This window comes from Megalops cyprinoides, chromosome 5 (genome assembly GCF_013368585.1).
Source record: "Megalops cyprinoides isolate fMegCyp1 chromosome 5, fMegCyp1.pri, whole genome shotgun sequence".
Taxonomy (NCBI): Eukaryota; Metazoa; Chordata; class Actinopteri; order Elopiformes; family Megalopidae; genus Megalops; species Megalops cyprinoides.
Window position 1 is genome coordinate 18,419,065 of NC_050587.1, and position 19,047 is coordinate 18,438,111.

The window sequence follows — 19,047 nt, forward strand, 5'->3', positions numbered from 1 at the left end:
GTGTAAATAATGGGACAGTCAGACAGCCCAAGTCTCCTGGTACCTTTTCATGAATTTGCAGACAATAAGGTACCTGCCAATTAAGTTGGTTTTTAAAATCAAGTTGAAGTAACTTGGCTTATGTCGAATACTTTTGCCATCCCTGCATATGTAAAGTAGGACTAGCATCCGGTGTTCACTAAGAATCCTGGTATTGGTCAGCTAATGTGTTTTATAACAAGTGGTTAACTCCACTGTCATAGTTGAAATTTTCAGCAAATGTGTTCTGCCTAATAAATTGCTCAAAGTTAGAAAATGTAACATTTTAAAACCCCTTAATTGGCTTTTGATTTTCTGTGAAATGTATAGCAGTATGTGTAGAGGATTCCTGTGTTGGTTAAGCCTGACCAAAGCATTGGTTTTTCAAAGCTATGTATATTGTACTATACTGTATTCTGCTTATATAAATGTGTGTGTAACATACCTGGGTAAAACCCATTAAATGAAATTATTTTTCTGGATAGATTTATAATTTGAGTTACCACATTTTGTAATTCCAAATATTGGTCTGTGTACTTAAACTGTAAAAGCATAGAGTGTACCATAAAAATACAAAAATATTTGTTAGTACTAATTAGCTGCACATATGACTTAATCAGGTATGTTACATGAGAAACATTGCCATGTTGTGTCATGGAATTTTTTTATTCAAGGTAAGTTCTGCACGTAGTTTAGGTCCAGAGTACACAAATATGAAACATATCTTTTCCAGACCTGATTAATCTGAATTGGTATGTAAGACCGTATCTTATTGACTATGTCTATCATGTACTTTTAAAACTATTATCGGCAATAAAACTGGATGAGAGTGCAATGCAGTAGTATCATAGTATACTATGACTCCATGGCTGCTCTTGGGGAATAATTCACCAATGCTCTTTACTGTTGAAGTACACAGCACACAAAGACATCCAAAAGCCAATGCAGTTACAATATGCAATGGCAGATTCCATCAACCACAGCAAGGGGGTCTCAAGAGAAACTCATCTGATGAGGGAAACTGAGCTAAGCATATTCTACATTTGACCATTGCAATAAAACACCACAGCACATAAGTACAAGCTAAAGCAGAAAAGGTTCCCAAACCTATGTAAAATGAGACATTTATCAGAATGACAACTACAAATGTTCTTACATGTTACTAAACCATTGATTTTACTGTAACCAAAGACCAGTGTGTGTAGAACAGGTATCAAGGGAACAGACAAAAAGTAAGACACGGTTTACCTTTCAAGAAGGTGAAGTGGCACTCTAAATGCCAGATCTGCCTGGCTAATTACCCCCACTTTGTACTATCTGACACAAAACAGAAGCAGCAGTGATGCCACAGAGAACAAGTATGAAAGTTCAAGGTACAGGAGGCATACATGAAGAAGATGAAAGACACAGCGCTATTTCAGCTCGGAGTACTGTGACATCTTCACATGTGAAATACCTCTTCCTTAGCCGATCCCTATAAGCACTGCAAAAGGATGCCAATGGCCAATCTATTCAGGGATCAAGTGACATACTCCAAAGCCCCCCCCCCCCCCCCCCCCCCCCAAGTAACTGAGGAAAGCCTTCAATACCCTCCATTGTTTTCTTTACAAAACAGGTCAGTTTCAAGTTGAAAAGATCATGTCATATTTTAATATTCAATGTCTCTCAAGAAATTTAAATTCAATGTAAATAATGATTCAACCAAACACACCTTCCTTCATTCTTTCTGAACATTAATATTTTCAATAAACCAATTATTTAAGCAAGCTTCTTAAACTCTTCTTCAATATTTAAAAGACGTAATACATTTATTGCCTTTCTTAAAATTTTGGTTAATTTTGACATTTCAGTAATTTGCATGCGATCCGTCATCAATCGGTGATATCATGGTCGATTATTCTAACTCGCGAATATTCGTTCTCATACAGGGTTAAGATCCTGTCGTGGATACCAACATAAAGCAGTATTGACGTCAGCGGGGAAACCTAGAGAGTGCTCCTTGCCGATTGGTCCTCACTCTGTCATTCCAAATGCTGCCTACTTCCTGCAACCATTTTGTGAGCGGCGCCATTACATTGACCTGACCCGTTAGCTGGCTAGCTAGTATTAAATAACATCGTCACATAAAATATATACACGAAAAAAAGAATAAATAGCTAGTACGAACAACTGTCTTGAATGCGTAGACGGGAACGTTCCGTCCATCGCGCTTAGATATTGATGTTGTTCGTCTGACTTAGTCCTTACCGTGTCTCTGGTGGTGGAAACGTAGCTGGCTCGCTAGCCAGCTAATTTCAGAGGAGAATAGATAGTTTTCCAGCTACTACTAGTAGCCTTTCCTTAACAGTTAAAAATGTCAGAGGAACAGCAGATCGGCGAAGATCCCGTTATGAAGATGGAGGAGGACAGTGAAGCCATCGGCGAGGAACAGACGGCGACCGTTGAGAGTGGGTCGGGAGAATCGGAGGGATCAAAGATTGATGCAAGTAAAAACGAAGAGGATGAAGGGTGAGAGCACAGCTAGCTAGCAGGCTAGCTGCCCCGATACGTCATCCAGACTTCGCCCGGTAGGACACGGTGGAGTAGAGAATTGGCCAGTGGAGAGTTAAAAAGATGCTGCAGACTGCAATGGTTGCTCTGTTATCGTGAGGCTAGCTAGATACCACAAGGGACAGGTCATCGGCATTTTCGTCCTGTTGGTAATGGCAGTACATTGTAGCTGCTAACTACGTCTGTCCCAGTACTCGCGCCTGAACAACTAATCCCGTATTCGCTGTATTTAGGAAATTTTAAGTTTGACAAATCCAGCTGGCTAGCTAGCAACAGTAACCCGCCCACATACAGTACATGTATTTAGCTCATTAGCTAAATAAATGGAGACTTCATTCTGAAACTGCTGCAGGACGCCACACGCTAACTCAAGTTTTGCACACACAACAAAAACATTAGCTAAGGAAGGAGGTTGCTGGTAGTGAGGTGTGTGTTCAACTGAATTAGCTACATTACCTATTCGTAAAATGCGTATTGGCTATCTAGCCAGCCTGTTTTTCTTTAGTGTAGCTATAGGAGCACCCCAAATGCTGTCGAATCATGCACCTAACTAGTGTACTCTAGCTAGCGTTAGGTAGTTGCCAGGATTGCTAGTCAAGGTAGCTAATGCGATCAATTGATGCCTTTAAAATGATCGTAATGTTCAGTTTTCTGAATCGGTATTCATGCACGATGTTTTATCTGGCTAGCAGCAAAAGGTTGCTAGCTACCATAGCGTGGTTGATCAAGACTTAAGTGTTACTAGCTAACTGACCTGCGACCAAGCGTTGTTTATTTTTTATGTTAATTAAGGGCCCCGATGTCTTCTATCCATGCCAAGTTTAGCCTGTGTCGTCAACATCCTTCACATAAGACGGTAAAAGCCGTTGACGATTTTACAAAGATTTAAAATGGCAGCTGTCAGCGTTCTCCACGTTTTTACCCTCGCCGTAAAGGCACTGTGTTTGACTCGGTATGTCAAATCAGTTTTGCCTGTCAGCATGAAAAGGGGTGGCAACGACGTTCCAACACTAGTGGGCAATATATTTAACAAGGAGCTCCGTGTTATTGGTCACCGTTGATCCATAGAATTAGAAATATTCCCAGTTTATAGACTTTCTCTAGTCAGTATTCTTATATCATTTAAGAGTAATGCACAGCTTTCCTTAGTGTTGTCTAAGGATTTCCGTTTTGAATTTTCATCCTACTGCTGACCTTCACATGTGATGACAAAATGCCGGTAAACACAGTTATCTCCTTGTTTCTTGTAATAACATTGTCTCTGCGTTGATTTTCCAACAGGAAGATGTTTGTAGGAGGACTGAGCTGGGATACGACAAAGAAGGACTTGAAAGATTACTTCTCCAAGTTTGGGGAGGTTGTGGATTGCACGCTTAAACTGGATCCCATGACTGGGCGGTCCAGAGGCTTCGGCTTCGTGTTGTTCAAAGACGCTGAGAGTGTCGACAAGGTATTTCCATTTTCCTTCTTCACAGTGCTGGTCATGAACTTCATTACAGTTGACTGTTCAATCAGGCTTGCAGGAGCCATGTCAGGTTTGAAGACTTGCATTGCATTCTTACTGTGTTTGCATGCTGAAAAATGCATGAACCAAGGTTAGTTTGTGCATTGAGCATTGACTGTTTTGTTGGAGAGCCTGGTTGAAAGTTACACATTGATCTGACAGGAATGTTGCCAGTCTACTAAATAGGATTATTCCTTTTTTATCTTTTGGGGGGGTTGAAAGTTATTTTACAGCTGTTTGACTCTAGTGGTAAGACATTACATCTTTTGATGTAGTCATTGCCCTTGGTGTTTGTTGTGTTGATGCTGTGTACTAGTGTATTCATTTCTGTTTGTCTGTGTTGTTAATCATGACTGCCTAATTAAAAGTCTTAAGCTAGAAAACTTGACTTGTACAGAACAGTAAATAACGCTGACTTGGTTCAGATTGCATCGTATTGCCCTGTTTCTCCCAGACATAGATACTGTGTAATGTACTTTGTCTTTTGACAAGTACTGAGGTTGTTGTTGAAGTGCCTCCCTCCTTCCAATGCTGAATGAAGTCCATTTCAGTAGGGGGTTGGTTGAGTTTGCAGATTCAATTAGTAATGTACAAGCAGGTATACTGTCTTATCGTGCGATTTACTTTCCAGTTTATATATATTAATATGTAATGCACCGGAATTACCTTACATTGAAAACAAATGAGACTATGTGTGGCCATAGTCATTTGATGCCATTAGTGATTGTAAACAGTTGTTGGAGGCTTACCTCTGACCTCTTGAGTGGATAATGTGAGTTTGAATAGAATGATAAATTACTGGTGAACTTTACCTAGCAAGTTGGTCAAATTTGTGTCTAGTTCCATGTTTACACTGACACTGAGTGTAATTTGAATGGCTTGTCTCAGTTGAATGCATGTTTGGGGGAGTTATTCCGGAGCTTTCATACCTATTTCAGTGCTCTTTGTCTCTACGAGGGCTTGATTGTCATTGATAACACATGATCCTATTGTGCGCATGTGTTTGGTAGTGTTTTTGGTTTTTTAAGGGAAGCTGAAAATCAGTTGTGCACATGTTGATACACAGTCTTGCTGTCTGCAGGTAGTCCTCCATGGTATTTAGAGCAGCTGGAGAGCAGTTTTATGAACTGCAGGAGCACACATAGCTGTCTTTTATATCATTAGTAGAGCTGATCATGTCCATTGTTTGATAGCAATTTATGAAAATTCTAAACTTATTGGACCAAGATTTTTCAATCCCCTATCCTGTGACATCCATCCTTTTTCTAACACAATATCTGCTCTCAGTTCATACAGTATGAATGTGGGTGGGTTGCCTGACAGGTGTGTAGCTTAAGTGTTTCCATGATAAAATGCCTTGCACACATATCCATTACTTACAAGAACTGTATAATAATAGGAGCATCCTGGTGGATAACAGTGCAGTGACTTGACTGCTGTTAACATGCCTTAGTAGGTTGTGAATGGTTATTGAGAACAGACACAGAGGCTCACAGAAGATGTTGATGCTACCCTGTTCTTGGATTGTCGTGTGTCATATTCTTTCCATCTCGCTAAGATAAAGCCTTGCTCGCCTGCTGACTGCTTGTGTCCTGTGTAGCTTTCTCATTAAAATGAGATTTTAGCCAGATTTTGGACAGCAGTGCATTCAAAACCTGATATCAAGAAATGGTGAACCCGACCCCACCCTAACCCGAGTGCTATAATGTAATTATAGACCCAAACTGGCCCAAAACATGTTTAGGTGTAGTTGCAGTGCCTTATAGAGAACCACACAATCACAGTGATACATGCAAACCTTTAGAAAAAAAGTTAGAAAAGAAAATTTAAGTTACCAAAAAAAAAAATTCAATACACACAATAAATGCGCTGCTTATAAAGCACAGTAGAGAGATGCACACCACAGGAGTCGGACAAAACGACCGTAGGCATTGCAGAAGAACACCCTTACAACAACAAGAATTCCTGACGTAATTAGTTGTGGTGTGCCCAGGGCTGCGCTGTCTGCAGCAGGACCTGAGCCCTGAGCGGGCAGCTCGTGCTTTGCGGTCTCGTGATGGGGGTCAGCCCTGCTGCAGGATGGCCTCCCTGTCACAGCGCTGTGATTCCAGGGCAACCATGTGCCCCTGCACCTCCAGGGTACTCCCCTCCATCTCTGCGGGCGGTCTCCTGCGGCCGTCCCTCTCGCTGCTGCTCTTTTGCATTTTCGGGTTGTACGCATATCGTACAGAGGCCCGCTTCCAACACCTCTCCAGCGTCCTCTGGCTCAAAATGCAGCTTGCAAGCAGTGCACGGCCTTCAGCTAGACATGGAGAGTGGGAGAGAGAGAGAGAGAGGGATGCGGTGGAATCATGTGACCCTCTGAAGTCCTAGAGGAAATGTAAAAGCCTGTTTGTTCAGAGTGCTCCCTTACACATCTGTGGGTCTTTCAGAAGCAATTTGAAAGCATTATTAAATCTTTTCTTGTGAATATTTTTATTGAATTTCCTTTTTTTGTTTTTTTTTATATAAATGGAGACATTTATGTACTGAAAGACAACATCAGCAGAGACAAAGAGATGCATAAAGAGCTGCCAGCAATCCAAAATTCTTATCTGTAAATATTTTCCGCCTAAGTATGGAGCAGAGGAGACAGCTGATTTTAGTGTGGTTTCGCTGCAACCCCCAGTATGGAGCTCATGATGTGATATCAGTGACAGATCAAACCCTTACACAAGTTCTTTGTATTCATTGATGTTTACATAGGCTTGTATTCCTATCTGGACAACATGGAGCTAGGTTGCTGTTTGCAACAGTGATACAGATGTCTAGCTGAAACTAAACTGTACAACTAGTGCATGACATAGTAATTTGTGACAATTTTGGCAAAAGCCTAGGTGAATAGGACCAGTGATTGGAGTCCCAAAGTAGTTATTCATCCACTGTATGAAAACATGACAAAGGTGTTGCTCATTTTTAATGCTATATGTTCATCATTATGTTCATACTCTCTTTTGCCATGTGGTTCTATTCCCATAAGCAAATGTCACATTCTATAATTTGCTTTGAGTCATAATCAGCCTAATCTAACCACTATTCACCCCCTTATTATAACAGGTAGTTACCTCAGAAATATCCACTACACTGTCAGAACTATATATGCACTGCCTGTACTTGTTCTTTAATTTCATTGCGGTCTCAGCCTTATATACATACAAACTCGCATATACTCGACATATGGTGTCTAGGCGTAACATATTGACACCCTCTGCTGCTCTGAAAAAAGAACAGGCCTTCATCTGTTGTTCTGCTCATCCATTGTTCTCCATCTGAAACTAAAACAGAATGTAAGCCACCTTTCATTGTAAGGGTTACCCAGGCAGAATGTGTGCCTCAGTTGCTGTAACACTTTTCCCTTTCACTGTTTACACTGAAACCTCCTGTTTGCCATGAAGACTTTTATGCTGTAAATTAAGACTGGTCTGGGGTTCAAAACCACTGGAAACCGCTTCTTCTTTCCCCTGTCACAGTTCATTAAAGCACGCTTAGATGTGGTGGGTATACATTTAAGGAAGGAAGACCATAAAAAGTCTATAGCTTTGATATGTGGCATTCTTCCCTGAAGTCAGACAATGTCAGTGTTTTGTTCGCTGCTTATGGCAAGTATGTAGGAGTGTGTTTTTTATTGAATAAGATATCAAAATAACATTTAATCTGCAGACAAACTAAATATAAATCTTTCCTCGTTTGCTGGAAAGACTATAAGTCTTTAAGCTTTCAGTATTCTGAACCCTCCACCCACATAGTGCTTCTTGCTTTTGACAGTTTTCATTGAAATGAGCAAAATGGATGACATCAGCAGAAATGTTAATGAAATTTAATCTTCAGAAAGCCCTTCACTGAACACCTCTTATAGGTTTGAGTTTGGGAGCTGATCTGTACCTAGTGTTCAGTTTTTTCCAGTTTTTGCAGGAATAATTAGGCTATAAATCAGACTAATTTTTTTTGGGCAGTGCATTAGTGTAATGCATTTTTTCTCACTTTTAAACAACTGAATATTGTATTTATTAAGTAGTTGATTTATCTTGCAGTTGTCTCAATCATTTAAGTTAACTCGAAAGAGTGATGTGTGCTTGAAATATGAGCTGAAGTCTTAGTAGAGCATGCTTCCAGGAAAATTCCAAATCCTGTGCCAGAAAAAGCAGACTCTGACAAAACGGTTTTTCACAAGTCAACCTATGGACTTAAATAAACTCTCTTTAAATTAAATTTGGCTAGGTAACTAGGTGTTGAGAAAGCTTCTGATTTTGGGAAAAAATGGTGTTGATGTTTAGAGTGACTGCAGCAGAATTATGTTTTACCTTTTATGTTTTACTTTTTCTTTCATGTCGTCATATATCAAACGGGCATAGGCAGCACAAATTCAATCTCATTCAGTAAAGTGATAAAAAATACAGATTTGGATTCAAAAAGTTCTTCTGTCTTAGTCTTATCAGATCAGAGTGGCTTTCTAGACTGCTGTCTGTCTTCACTAACAGTGGCATTGCGTGGTGTTGGTATTAGTCAAGAATTAAGAAGTTCAAATGGTTACAAAAATGCAACACCATTCGAAAGGAGTGATGGTCGGAATGAGTTAAACAAGGAAAAAATCCACTGACATTATTTCAGAGTGGAAAAGATGCATATTACCTTATATCCAGTTTTAATCTGTTATGAGGTAGTTTAATTTCATGGCATGTTCTCAGGGCAACAGAATATTTTGTCATGCTCTGATTTAGAGAAATTATATGTTACAATGTTTTGTCTCATGTCTAATATTCATGTGATTCTCTGTATGTTCAAAGTTTTGTTGTGTAGCCTAAGCTTCTGCATTTACGATATGCAGTTTATACAGTTGGCCTTTGCTCTCTAACCCTGTATCTGACTCACCACAGGTCATTTTACAAAAGGAACACAAACTGAATGGGAAAGTAATCGACCCTAAAAAGGCCAAGGCCATGAAAACAAAGGAACCTGTTAAGAAGATCTTCGTAGGAGGCCTTTCCCCAGACACCCCTGAAGAGAAAATCAGAGAATACTTTGGTGGCTTTGGAGAGGTATAATTAATAAGCATGTTTTGTTGTAGTCTCTGTCATTCTCTATTGCAAGTCTGTAAACTGCTTTACTGTACAAGCAACACACATGCAAAACAAATTTTAATGGGCGGTGTAGCATAGTGGTTAAGGAGCAGGACTCGTAGCCGGTTCGATCCCCGCTGTACCCTTGGGCAAGGTACTTAACCCATAGTTGCCTCAGTAAATATCCAGCTGTATAAATGGATAACATTGTAAAGAACTGTAACCTATGTACGTTGCTTTGGATAAAATGAATAAATGTAATGTAAATGTAATGCTTTGTTGTTAATACAAAGTGAATTCTTCACATAATGCAATACTTAACTAGCCAACACATTGAAGAGTAGCGATACCAAGTTATATAGAGGGTATAACTGGTTGTCTTCCAAATACTAATAAAACTATGCTACCCCCATGCTAACTAACACCCATGATACAATAAAGTCCTTATTCGAAAGTCTGTAGTAATGTTCACGTTAGTCACTAGAAGTCTCTGGGCTGTGTATTCAGGGTCAGGACAAGAATTAAATGCCATACACTGTTTTTATATATAGCCTCATTGATGTCATAGATCTGAAGGTCACTTCTATTCAAAAGTGTGTACAGAAGTGGACTACAGCTATAAAACACAACTGCTCTGCTATTTCCAGACAATTAAGGTTAAATTTGGTCCCGGTGTAAAGTTTTTTTTTTTTTTTTTTTTTTGTTGTACTTATAACTCCAACCTGAAGTTAACATTAGTCAGTAATGTATCATACCCGGTCAATTCATTAAGTAGCAGTGCCATGTCTTTACAAGCACAGTTGTGGCTGTTCTCAGGTGGAGTCCATTGAGCTGCCCATGGAGAACAAGACAAACAAAAGGCGTGGCTTCTGTTTCATCACCTTCAAAGATGAAGAGCCTGTAAAGAAGATCATGGAGAAGAAGTACCACAACATTGGACTGAGCAAGGTACGCGTCTGAGCACGCCCCACCAAGCTGGAGTGCCCAAAGGCAGCACTGTCGTCGTACGTTTTTCCTGCCTCTCCACTTTCCCAAATCAAATGTGGCCTGCAACAGATTTGCAGCAGCCGCAACTCTCTGTTGTGTTTCTGTTACCGCGGTCACGTATCGCCGGGAACATGATTTTGGGCTGGGTCTGTGAGTTGGTGTTCGAGGCTACTGAAATGGGTTCCTACACTGGTTGTGTAGAAATCGCCACAAAAGTGGTGTGGCAACAGCAGGGGGAGGTCTGCAATACACCGTTGCCTAAGAGAATGTAGCTCTATGTTTTTTCACGTCTGCAAAAGTCAACCTTTTCTAGGCATTTTCTAATGGAGTGGACTTTTCATAGTCGTGCGTCCTCCAGGTCACCCCCAAATCGTTCATGTTTTGTAAAGGTTTAGTCTAGCCTTGTGGCTGTTGCAGCAAATGATCAGCAACTGATCCAAGTGAAAATGAGCCTACCTGGTTTGTGTAATTTGTATCTGGGTTGTGGGACATAATTGAGCATAACTGTGAATGGAATCGGACTGTGTCAGTGAGATGTTTTCAAAGCTTGATGCTGATCATTTTATAGCTAAATTGCCGTGACAGTATTTAATATGCGAGATATTAAATACTGACACTAGCTGACATTGTGATGCAAGAGTATGTGTAAATGCATGCGTTTGTGCTTTTGCAGGTGTGTGTGTGTGTGTGTGTGTGTGTGTGTGTGTGTGTGTGTGTGTGTGTGGTGGTCTAATGCCAGTGCCTTGTTATACCAGTGTGAAATCAAGGTGGCCATGTCGAAGGAACAGTACCAGCAGCAGCAGTGGGGTGGCCGAGGTGGTTACTCCTCCAGGTCTCGGGGGAGAGGCGGTGAGTGAACACCATGCATGATGTCAAACAAGGACCAGGGATGCTGATGTATTGCCTGATGTTAGTAAAACTCAAATAGACAATGTTGCTCACATTGAAGAGAATGTCTGCGTCCCACTGTTACCAGGTTACCCGGAAATCAGTTTCAGAGCTGCTCTCTGAAATCTATATGTTCAATGGCATTTTGATACATTTTCCCCAGAATTAAGATATATTAATAACAATGTATTTACTTGGGCATGACCAAGCTCCATAATTAGTGGTAATGTAGCTTCTTTATTTATTTTGTCTGTTATTTGAGAAGTGTTTGATTTTGATAATGAAAAATGGTGTTTCGCAGGACCAAACCAAAATTGGAACCAGGGATATGGCAATTACTGGAACCAAGGGTATGGTAATTATGGTAACTACGGCTACAACAACCAAGGTTACGGAGGATACGGTGGCTACGATTACTCCGGCTATAACAACTACTACGGATATGGTGACTACAGCAGTATGTAACCTTGCTTGTGAAAGCACACATAATAAAACCAAGAAAATAATTTGCTATCATATCTTGTTTTTTGTTTTGTTTTGTTTCTATTATTCAACAATTCCGCACTAAATTATTTATGCTGCATATTCCATTTTTGTGTTGTAATGGTTGTAGGAAATCCATAGTTATGAAATTTGCTGGTCATTTGTTTGTCTGTTATTTGTGTTTTTATTTTAAGAACATGGTGTCAAATGAATTATGCGAATATTCTGTGAAATATGCAAAATGTTTGGACCCGCAGTGGGTTGGATATTTTTTAAGAAGTGCTTTGAAATGATTGGATGAAATGCCAACATTCCTTAGTTTTAAGTAAATGAACAATGAAAGAAAACCATTTTTAACAAATAAAAAACCTCCTTTATATAAAATTCATTCCATATGTTTTCCTCTTTCTTTAATGATCATCCTTTTCTTCCATGGCATAGTAAAATGTAAGGGTTAAAAACTGAAAAAAATAATGAAAGATTAGTTAAAGTCAGGCTCTGAAAATCACTCCTTTGTGGGGGGTACAGCCAATCCTGTCAGTGGTATCAGTTCTGTTCACTGTAGTATGTATATTACATATACACATACACAAACTCATATACACGCACACGCACACACACACGCACACACACACGCATAATCATTTTAGCCAATGTCATTCAGCCACACTTCTAATTTGACAGCCCTGGCCTGTGATCTCATTATGATGCAACAGACAGGAACATTTAAAGCACATTTAGTAATATAAACACTGTATTATGTAAAGATTGTTTATATTAAGGCAAGTGTTTGTCATTTGCTTCACTAATTAATGTCACAGTGTTTTTTTCCTACTAGACCAATAACTCTTCAGTGAAACAGCAACCTGTAAACTGAGATTTAACGAATTTTTTTTTTTTTTTTTTTTTTTTTTGCTCACCCTCTAGATCAGCAGAGTGGTTATGGCAAATCCCCAAGGCGAGGTGGTCACCAAAACAGTTACAAGCCATACTAATATAGTATCCCCACTAAGTACAAGCAGGTAGGTTATCACGTTGCTGCCACAAACCTTCATTGATACAAAGTATATTTTCCGTAACTATATTTACCTCTCTTTTCTTTAATGTATGTGCTTAATTATTATTTTTTTCTTTAAAGTTTTTCACAGCACCCTGAAGTGCTTTACAATAATGGTAACATAGAGACTACTTTTTTTGGTGATTTGTAACAACTGGCTTTCGCCGCTTTGTGCCATTTTGTAACTGTAACGTTAACAGGTAAAGTACTGCTAACTGGGTACCACAATTAAGGATTTACAAGGGGAAAAAAGAAAGAAAAAAGAAGAATGTTGTCTCCTAACTCTGACATATACCTTGTTTGTACCTGCCAGCGGCAACTTCCTTGCAGGCCATGAGTCGAGCTGGCTTCCCGATTCTCTCAGGCCCGCTCAATGCGGACAGGGTACGAGAGGCGTACGCTCTCGAATGCTGCCATTTGGTATGGTCTTCCAACATCCTGTATCAGCATTGTAAAAAAAAAAAAAATAAAGTGGATACATCCAGCTTTGTCTTCTTTCTTTTGAAAATTTTTCTTTTTTTTTGGTATCGTTTTCTATTTAAAGGAGTCCATTAATGTAATTTTAATGCTATTTTTTACAGGCCCCCCACAAGTAATGGTTAAATACGACATCATACCGCAAAAAATAACTGTTTATTTTTCAAAGGATACGGCTTTCTCTGGATTTTCCAGTCTCTTTAAAATATGCACTCCTAATCTATCTGTAATGCTTGCTTTTCTTTATTTATAGCCCTCGTAGCAGTAATACCCAGTAGTCCATGAGCTAAAACCTGGTTTGTACTTGGATGCCACTGCGTCGGAGAATTGCTTTATATTTATATATGTACTGTGTGTTGTGTCTCTGACAGCGGTGGAAAATCTCCTCTTGTAAACATTGTTAATTTCTCCTAACAAGTTCTCTTTTTTTAACCTTTTTTGTAAAAAACTTGAAAAGTATTTTAAGTGTTTTCACGAAAATCTGCATGTAATGCTGATATTAATGTGTATTTTTTTGTTTGTTTTTTTTTTCCTTTTTGAACAATTGAAGGCGTTATTTATTCATATTGTATTTCGGCTTCATTTGACTTCAATTTGCTGCACTTCAGGATTTCTAGCTTATGGACTAACTTTTTTTTATATTGTTAATTGTAAAAATTTGTACATCAGTTTCATTTTGGTCTCCATAATGGGATTTGTAAAAACATGGGATCCTTTTACATATATGTGTGTATGTGTTGTGTCATGTGTGTCTGATGAAATAGATGATTGATGTTGTATTCTGTTCTCTTTTTCAGGCAGTGGGGCAGGATTGAGCGCCGGATAGATCGGAAGGAGATGCTTTATATCGTAATCACAAGCCACAGTCGTTTGGTCAAGATAGTCGTTTTGTATGGATTGATAAAGGCATTGTTTAATCGTGCTTCTTTACAATCCCCAACTGAATTAGATTCTGTCTACCTTTAGTTCAGTATTTTGTGGTGCCTCTTAAAAGCTTCCACTTTTTCATAAGTAGCTTGCTTTTTGTCTACCCTTTTTGTGAGAGGTCTTGTGTTCAGGTACATTTTATGCAACTTGTAAGTTTGTTTTAGAAAGTTCAGTCCCTTTTCCTTAATAAACCCTTTTTGTACAACTATTATGAGTTCATTGTAAGTTGTTTTCAAACCAGTCATAGATGAGGTTTGTGATCATTTGTTTTTAAGGTTAAGAATGCTAGCAGTGAAAATTTCATATAATACAAAATAATTTGTATGAAGAGTGGAACATCCATTTGGTGTTTGTGTCCACTAATGTCTGCTTTGGCACACGCTTCCTTACAAATATTATACTTATAAATATTATACGTATATACATGTTTCATATACAGTTCATGAATATGGCTACACAAGTCTGGGGAAAAATGAGAATGTGAATTAAGGCTGAAGAATGCATTGTACTAATAAACAATTGTATTGCCATAACATGAGAAAGAACCTTGTCTTTTTATTTGAGGAAGTCCAGCAGGAAAATGGTCATTTTATTGGCTTTCTAATATGGGTATATTTTATCATTTAAAATGAAAAAAAGCAGCAGATCATTCAAATTAAGTCAATCTCCTTCAGCTTTATTAAATAAAATGAGCCTAATTCATGGAGAATTTTGGGAAAGTTTCTGGAATTTTGGCAATATGCAAGTCAGACCCACTTTTTCACTAATGTAGGTGTGGTTATGTACAGTCATAAGTTTACATTTGTAATGTAATGTAATGTAAACTTATTGTAAACAAATGCAAAGCCAAGGTTATATTAATTACATTAATTTAACCTTGGCTTTGCAGAGATGGTTAAAATGGTTTGGCCTAATTAGGGAATATGGGAATGACACCGGTGGCCAATAGAATGATAATGACATTGATAAGCACGAAAAACACTCCTATAATTATCATCCTCCACATATCTTCTCTTTCATACGTTCGGGCCACGAGTGTCCTTTGGAACGAATCCGCATGGGAAGGAACAGAACGGTATACCAGCATCAAAATAACAGGAGCGTTTTGGAGCATCGTTTATCAGGACTTAATCAAGCAACCAGCAACATTCACAAGAATTTAGATGAAATCGGCACTCAAAACATACATTTTGCGCTAGAATAAAAATGATTAAAGGGTGAGTACTGGTTTAGTTCAGGATCATCACCATAGCCTATCATTTTAGGTAGAGATCAGTAGTACAGTTTCATGATTTGAACAACTCTCACAACACAGATACTAAGATATTTTCTCATTAATACTGCTGCAAGTCCAGCATCTTGTGGAATGCAACCATGTCATCTGATTTTTAATCCAGTGAAGGCTGTATTAGTGCAATACGTTATTGAAGCACATTCCTCCAACTGGAATGAAAAGCACATTTTCAAGGTGCACATCTCTTGTTGATTTACAGAGAGCTAGGACTGAAGAACTTTACAAACAGGGTAGACTATCATATTAAGTTTGAAATGGGTTTGAAAAAAGGATCAACAAACCCTTCTTTTTTGGTCAAAAGTGTTGCTATGTTGTGCTATAAACAAGCAGGAAATGAGTTAAAGGAAAGGTGTGTATTTGAAGTCTTTATCAGAAGACTTACAGTTGCCGGGAGGTGATCGGTTTTTCCAATTAGATCATCCAGTTTCTCCTCCCTCTCCAGGACAATGTTGATGTTGTCCTTCAGGATTACTTTGACATCATTGACCTGATCCTGAACTTGTTCAAGCTTGGTTGGCCCTGCTGGTTGAGCACTGACATCAGCCTTAGAGAGAATAAAAAAATCACCTTAGAAAGAAATGTAATTCCATTCAAAATGTAAAGTCCAGAAAAAGCGTTCTGAAGGGTAAGTGACAATGGATCATTTTGATTTCATGTTATATAATTCAATGTAAAGCACAGCTTCACTATCCCACACTGCACTCTAGTCATATTTTTAGGGTGTAATTCAGAATGAAAGCAGACTAAGCAATATCAAACAGCCTCTGAGTTATCACTGGACCATGCACCCAGAGAACGCTGAATTATTTCATTTTGAATAATGGAATATTTTCCATCCAGTATCATGGCCCGTCTGTATTACTGACTGACTGTATTAATGTATTCTTAGACATGTAGATGTAAAGTATTACAGACGTGTTAAAGCTGACTTACTGTGTCTCTAAGGGCATTTACTAACAGAGCAAGCAAATGTTCTCTTATCACTGGTGCTTTCTGCCATTCCCTTTTTAACACTTTATTGACATTTACTCCCTCCAGCATTCAGTGCTTTCACTATTGTAAGTTCCTTGTTGAGGCTGTTCATCCTTGTAAGTCATAGACAGTGTACATTTAACCCTTACACTTGGCAGTCATCTTTACAGCCGGTCTCATTTTAACACTGTCAGCATTTACTTCATTTCCTTCCACCTTCCTATATTATTTTTTGTTACAGATACTAAAAAAACCTCAAAATACAATGCTCACAAGACTTTCAGCACAGCATTTTAGTGCAGATATCATGTTGTGTTTTTGTATTGTACACTTGTACTGTCTCCTATTCTAGAAGTAAAATTCTACGGTTACCTTTTCTCCCGGTCGCTGTCCCTTTAAATGCTAGCTTAAGCTATAATTCAAACAATATTTCAAGCAGATCCAGTGCCCTCCTAAAGATTAACTAAGTGCTGTACATTTTCCCTTTTTAAATGTTAAAAAACAAAAGCCCCACCACTTACCATGTCCGTAATGTAAGGCACTTCTACTGAACGCTGATCCGACAAACAACAAATTATCAAAATAGCTGTTAATATTTCATGGTGGCCTGCCCAAGCTTATTATCATAGGCAAGGACTAAGCAGAAGGCCTCCAGCAGCTACAAGCTAAGATATTTGTCTGAATAAACAGGTACAGACAATTCAACACAGGTTTTTCGCTCTGCCCTGCCAGATCATACATTAACCACTGTTGGTGTGCCCTGAATTTCCACAGTGTAAGACTCATGTTTCAGTTAAATTAGAGCAATAAAGGAGACAGGCATTTTGTTCTTTGATCTAAGGCAATCTGAGTGTCTCTATAAACTGAGTCATGATTATTTGCCAAAAGAAATAGGTATTTGGACACTCCATGGATTGAGGAGTTTCAGGAGACGTGCCTTTATTTAACCCATACATTTGTTCCTCTTAGCCTGTTATTTTATTGTTTATACTCATCTACAGTGACTTACATTTCACACATTGTCAATATATGCAGCTTCGACTTAACAGTACAGACAGGCTGGGTACCCTAGGATTCAAGCATCGCTCACACGTACAATTGCACTGCCCCACCTGAGAACTGAACATACAATTATATGGATTCTAGGCCAGGTCTACAACCACTAAACCACATGCTCTTTCTTACACTTGCTTTCAAATATTCATGTTTTATAGCTATTCAGCTGTTTATGAATATACTACCATAGTAAAACCTGTAAATTTGTCTGGACACTTGTGACAGACCCATGCATAGAACTTCTTTGTTTGCTTGTTAAAGCTAAGCTTTGCAGGAGAGTTCTGGTCCAGGTACTGATATCCTAAGCCACAGTTACATGGACATACTGGAAAAAATGGACACCATATCCATTCTGGATCAGAAGTGTTAAAGCAACATTGCCTGAAATAATGATTGGCATATGGACAATATGGCCTGTTGTATTTGCATGCTGTCCACGCTTATGTAATAGTAACCTTCTAAGTCTGGTAACCTCTTGTAAATCGCTCTATATAAGAGCATGTGCTAAATGAAAAAAATGTATATGTTGTCCATTGTGTACCATTAGTTCAGTGTCCATTGCAGTTGGACATTAAGACCTTGTATCTAATAAAGTGGCATGAAAGGTTGTACAAACAGGACACCACTAACCACATATGAACAACCATCAGTGCTGAGGTTGTAAGCGCATGCCTAGATTGACATGTAAGTGCAATGCAATATGAACAGGCTAAGCATTATACCATTCCATGTGCAATACTAACACATTCCCCTAGGAAAACCTGCTCATATCCAATCCTTGAAGTTATGAAGTATGTAAATACCTTCACATGATACTTATAGATAATAGAAGGACTCACATGATACCAGTGTACACTGATGCACAAATAATGGTTAATATCTCAACTTGCATTACATCTCAAAATTTTGCTGCTGAGCAGTGCGGACATTAAGCAGGTTACGCTGTAGCACAGACATCGAAAGAAACACATGTACTTGGTGATATTTCTGAACTCTGAATTTGCTGGATCTGAAATCCCTGTTCCCACTTTGTGCTCATAGATATCCTATGCCATCAGTGTGAGCCACCCTCTGTCCATCTCTGTGTTTCACTATGGCACATCCACCCGGGATGAAGACGAGCTGCTACAGATTGTGCAGAAAAATTTGGAAAAAATGAGAATGTGTGAATTAAGCCCGAAGAATGCATTGAACCAATAAACAATTGTATTGCAATAGTATCAGAAAGAACCTTTTCTTTTTAGTTGAGGACGTCCAGCAGGAAAGTGATAAAAATCTGTGATGTATGTTGTAAGTGGTCATTTTATTGGCTTTCCAATATGGTTACATTTTATCACTGAAATAAAAAAAAACAGATTAATACTATAGTTTTCTTGGAAACTGCATGTCACTGAATGCCTTCAGAAGTAGTGTGTTTCATCTTTGTCTTCTTTTGACTTTATATGTTCTTTCTGGGGTAGATTATTTGATGATATTAGAAATATTCCATAATATTTCACATCATTGTACATGGCAAAGAAATTGTTCTCATTTGAGATACAGTGAATACTGAAAACATATGACAAAGCAATTGCAGGGGATCATTCAAATTCAGTCAATAACCTTCAGCTTTATTAATTAAAATGAACTGAATTCATGGAGAATTTTGGGAAAGTTTCTGGAATTTTGGCAATATACAAGTCACATTTCATTCTGTACAACTCATTTATGAATTAAAATGACAAAATAGTTTTATGTG

General features: G+C 38.6%; 1 protein-coding gene across 4 annotated transcripts; it reads left to right on the top strand.

Annotated features, from left to right (window-relative positions):
* Positions 1 to 2,055: 2,055 nt before the first annotated feature.
* Positions 2,056 to 14,525, top strand: hnrnpd (heterogeneous nuclear ribonucleoprotein D). Of its 4 annotated transcripts, XR_005004972.1 has the most exons (9): positions 2,056 to 2,526; positions 3,850 to 4,018; positions 8,986 to 9,147; positions 9,985 to 10,116; positions 10,911 to 11,004; positions 11,345 to 11,500; positions 12,454 to 12,548; positions 12,897 to 13,003; positions 13,858 to 14,525. XR_005004972.1 is itself a non-coding variant. In XM_036528661.1 (8 exons), exons 1-7 carry the CDS (start codon positions 2,372 to 2,374, stop codon positions 12,519 to 12,521), a joined length of 936 nt encoding a protein of 311 aa, XP_036384554.1. In that variant the 5' UTR covers positions 2,056 to 2,371; the 3' UTR covers positions 12,522 to 12,548; positions 12,897 to 13,050. The 4 variants fall into 4 exon arrangements, 3 of the variants coding, with proteins under 3 accessions (XP_036384554.1, XP_036384557.1, XP_036384555.1); XM_036528661.1 differs by lacking the exon at positions 13,858 to 14,525 and having other exon boundaries at positions 12,897 to 13,050; XM_036528664.1 differs by lacking the exon at positions 13,858 to 14,525 and having other exon boundaries at positions 11,345 to 11,488; positions 12,897 to 13,050.
* Positions 14,526 to 19,047: the final 4,522 nt, after the last annotated feature.

Excerpts from the sequence above, each read along its gene's own strand:
- hnrnpd (XM_036528661.1), top strand. The coding sequence starts at position 2,372 with ATGTCAGAGGAACAGCAGATCGGCGAAGATCCCGTTATGAAGATGGAG. Across the intron at positions 10,117-10,910 it reads ACAACATTGGACTGAGCAAG|TGTGAAATCAAGGTGGCCAT; the intron begins GTACGCGTCTGA and ends TTGTTATACCAG. Across the intron at positions 11,501-12,453 it reads CGGATATGGTGACTACAGCA|ATCAGCAGAGTGGTTATGGC; the intron begins GTATGTAACCTT and ends CTCACCCTCTAG.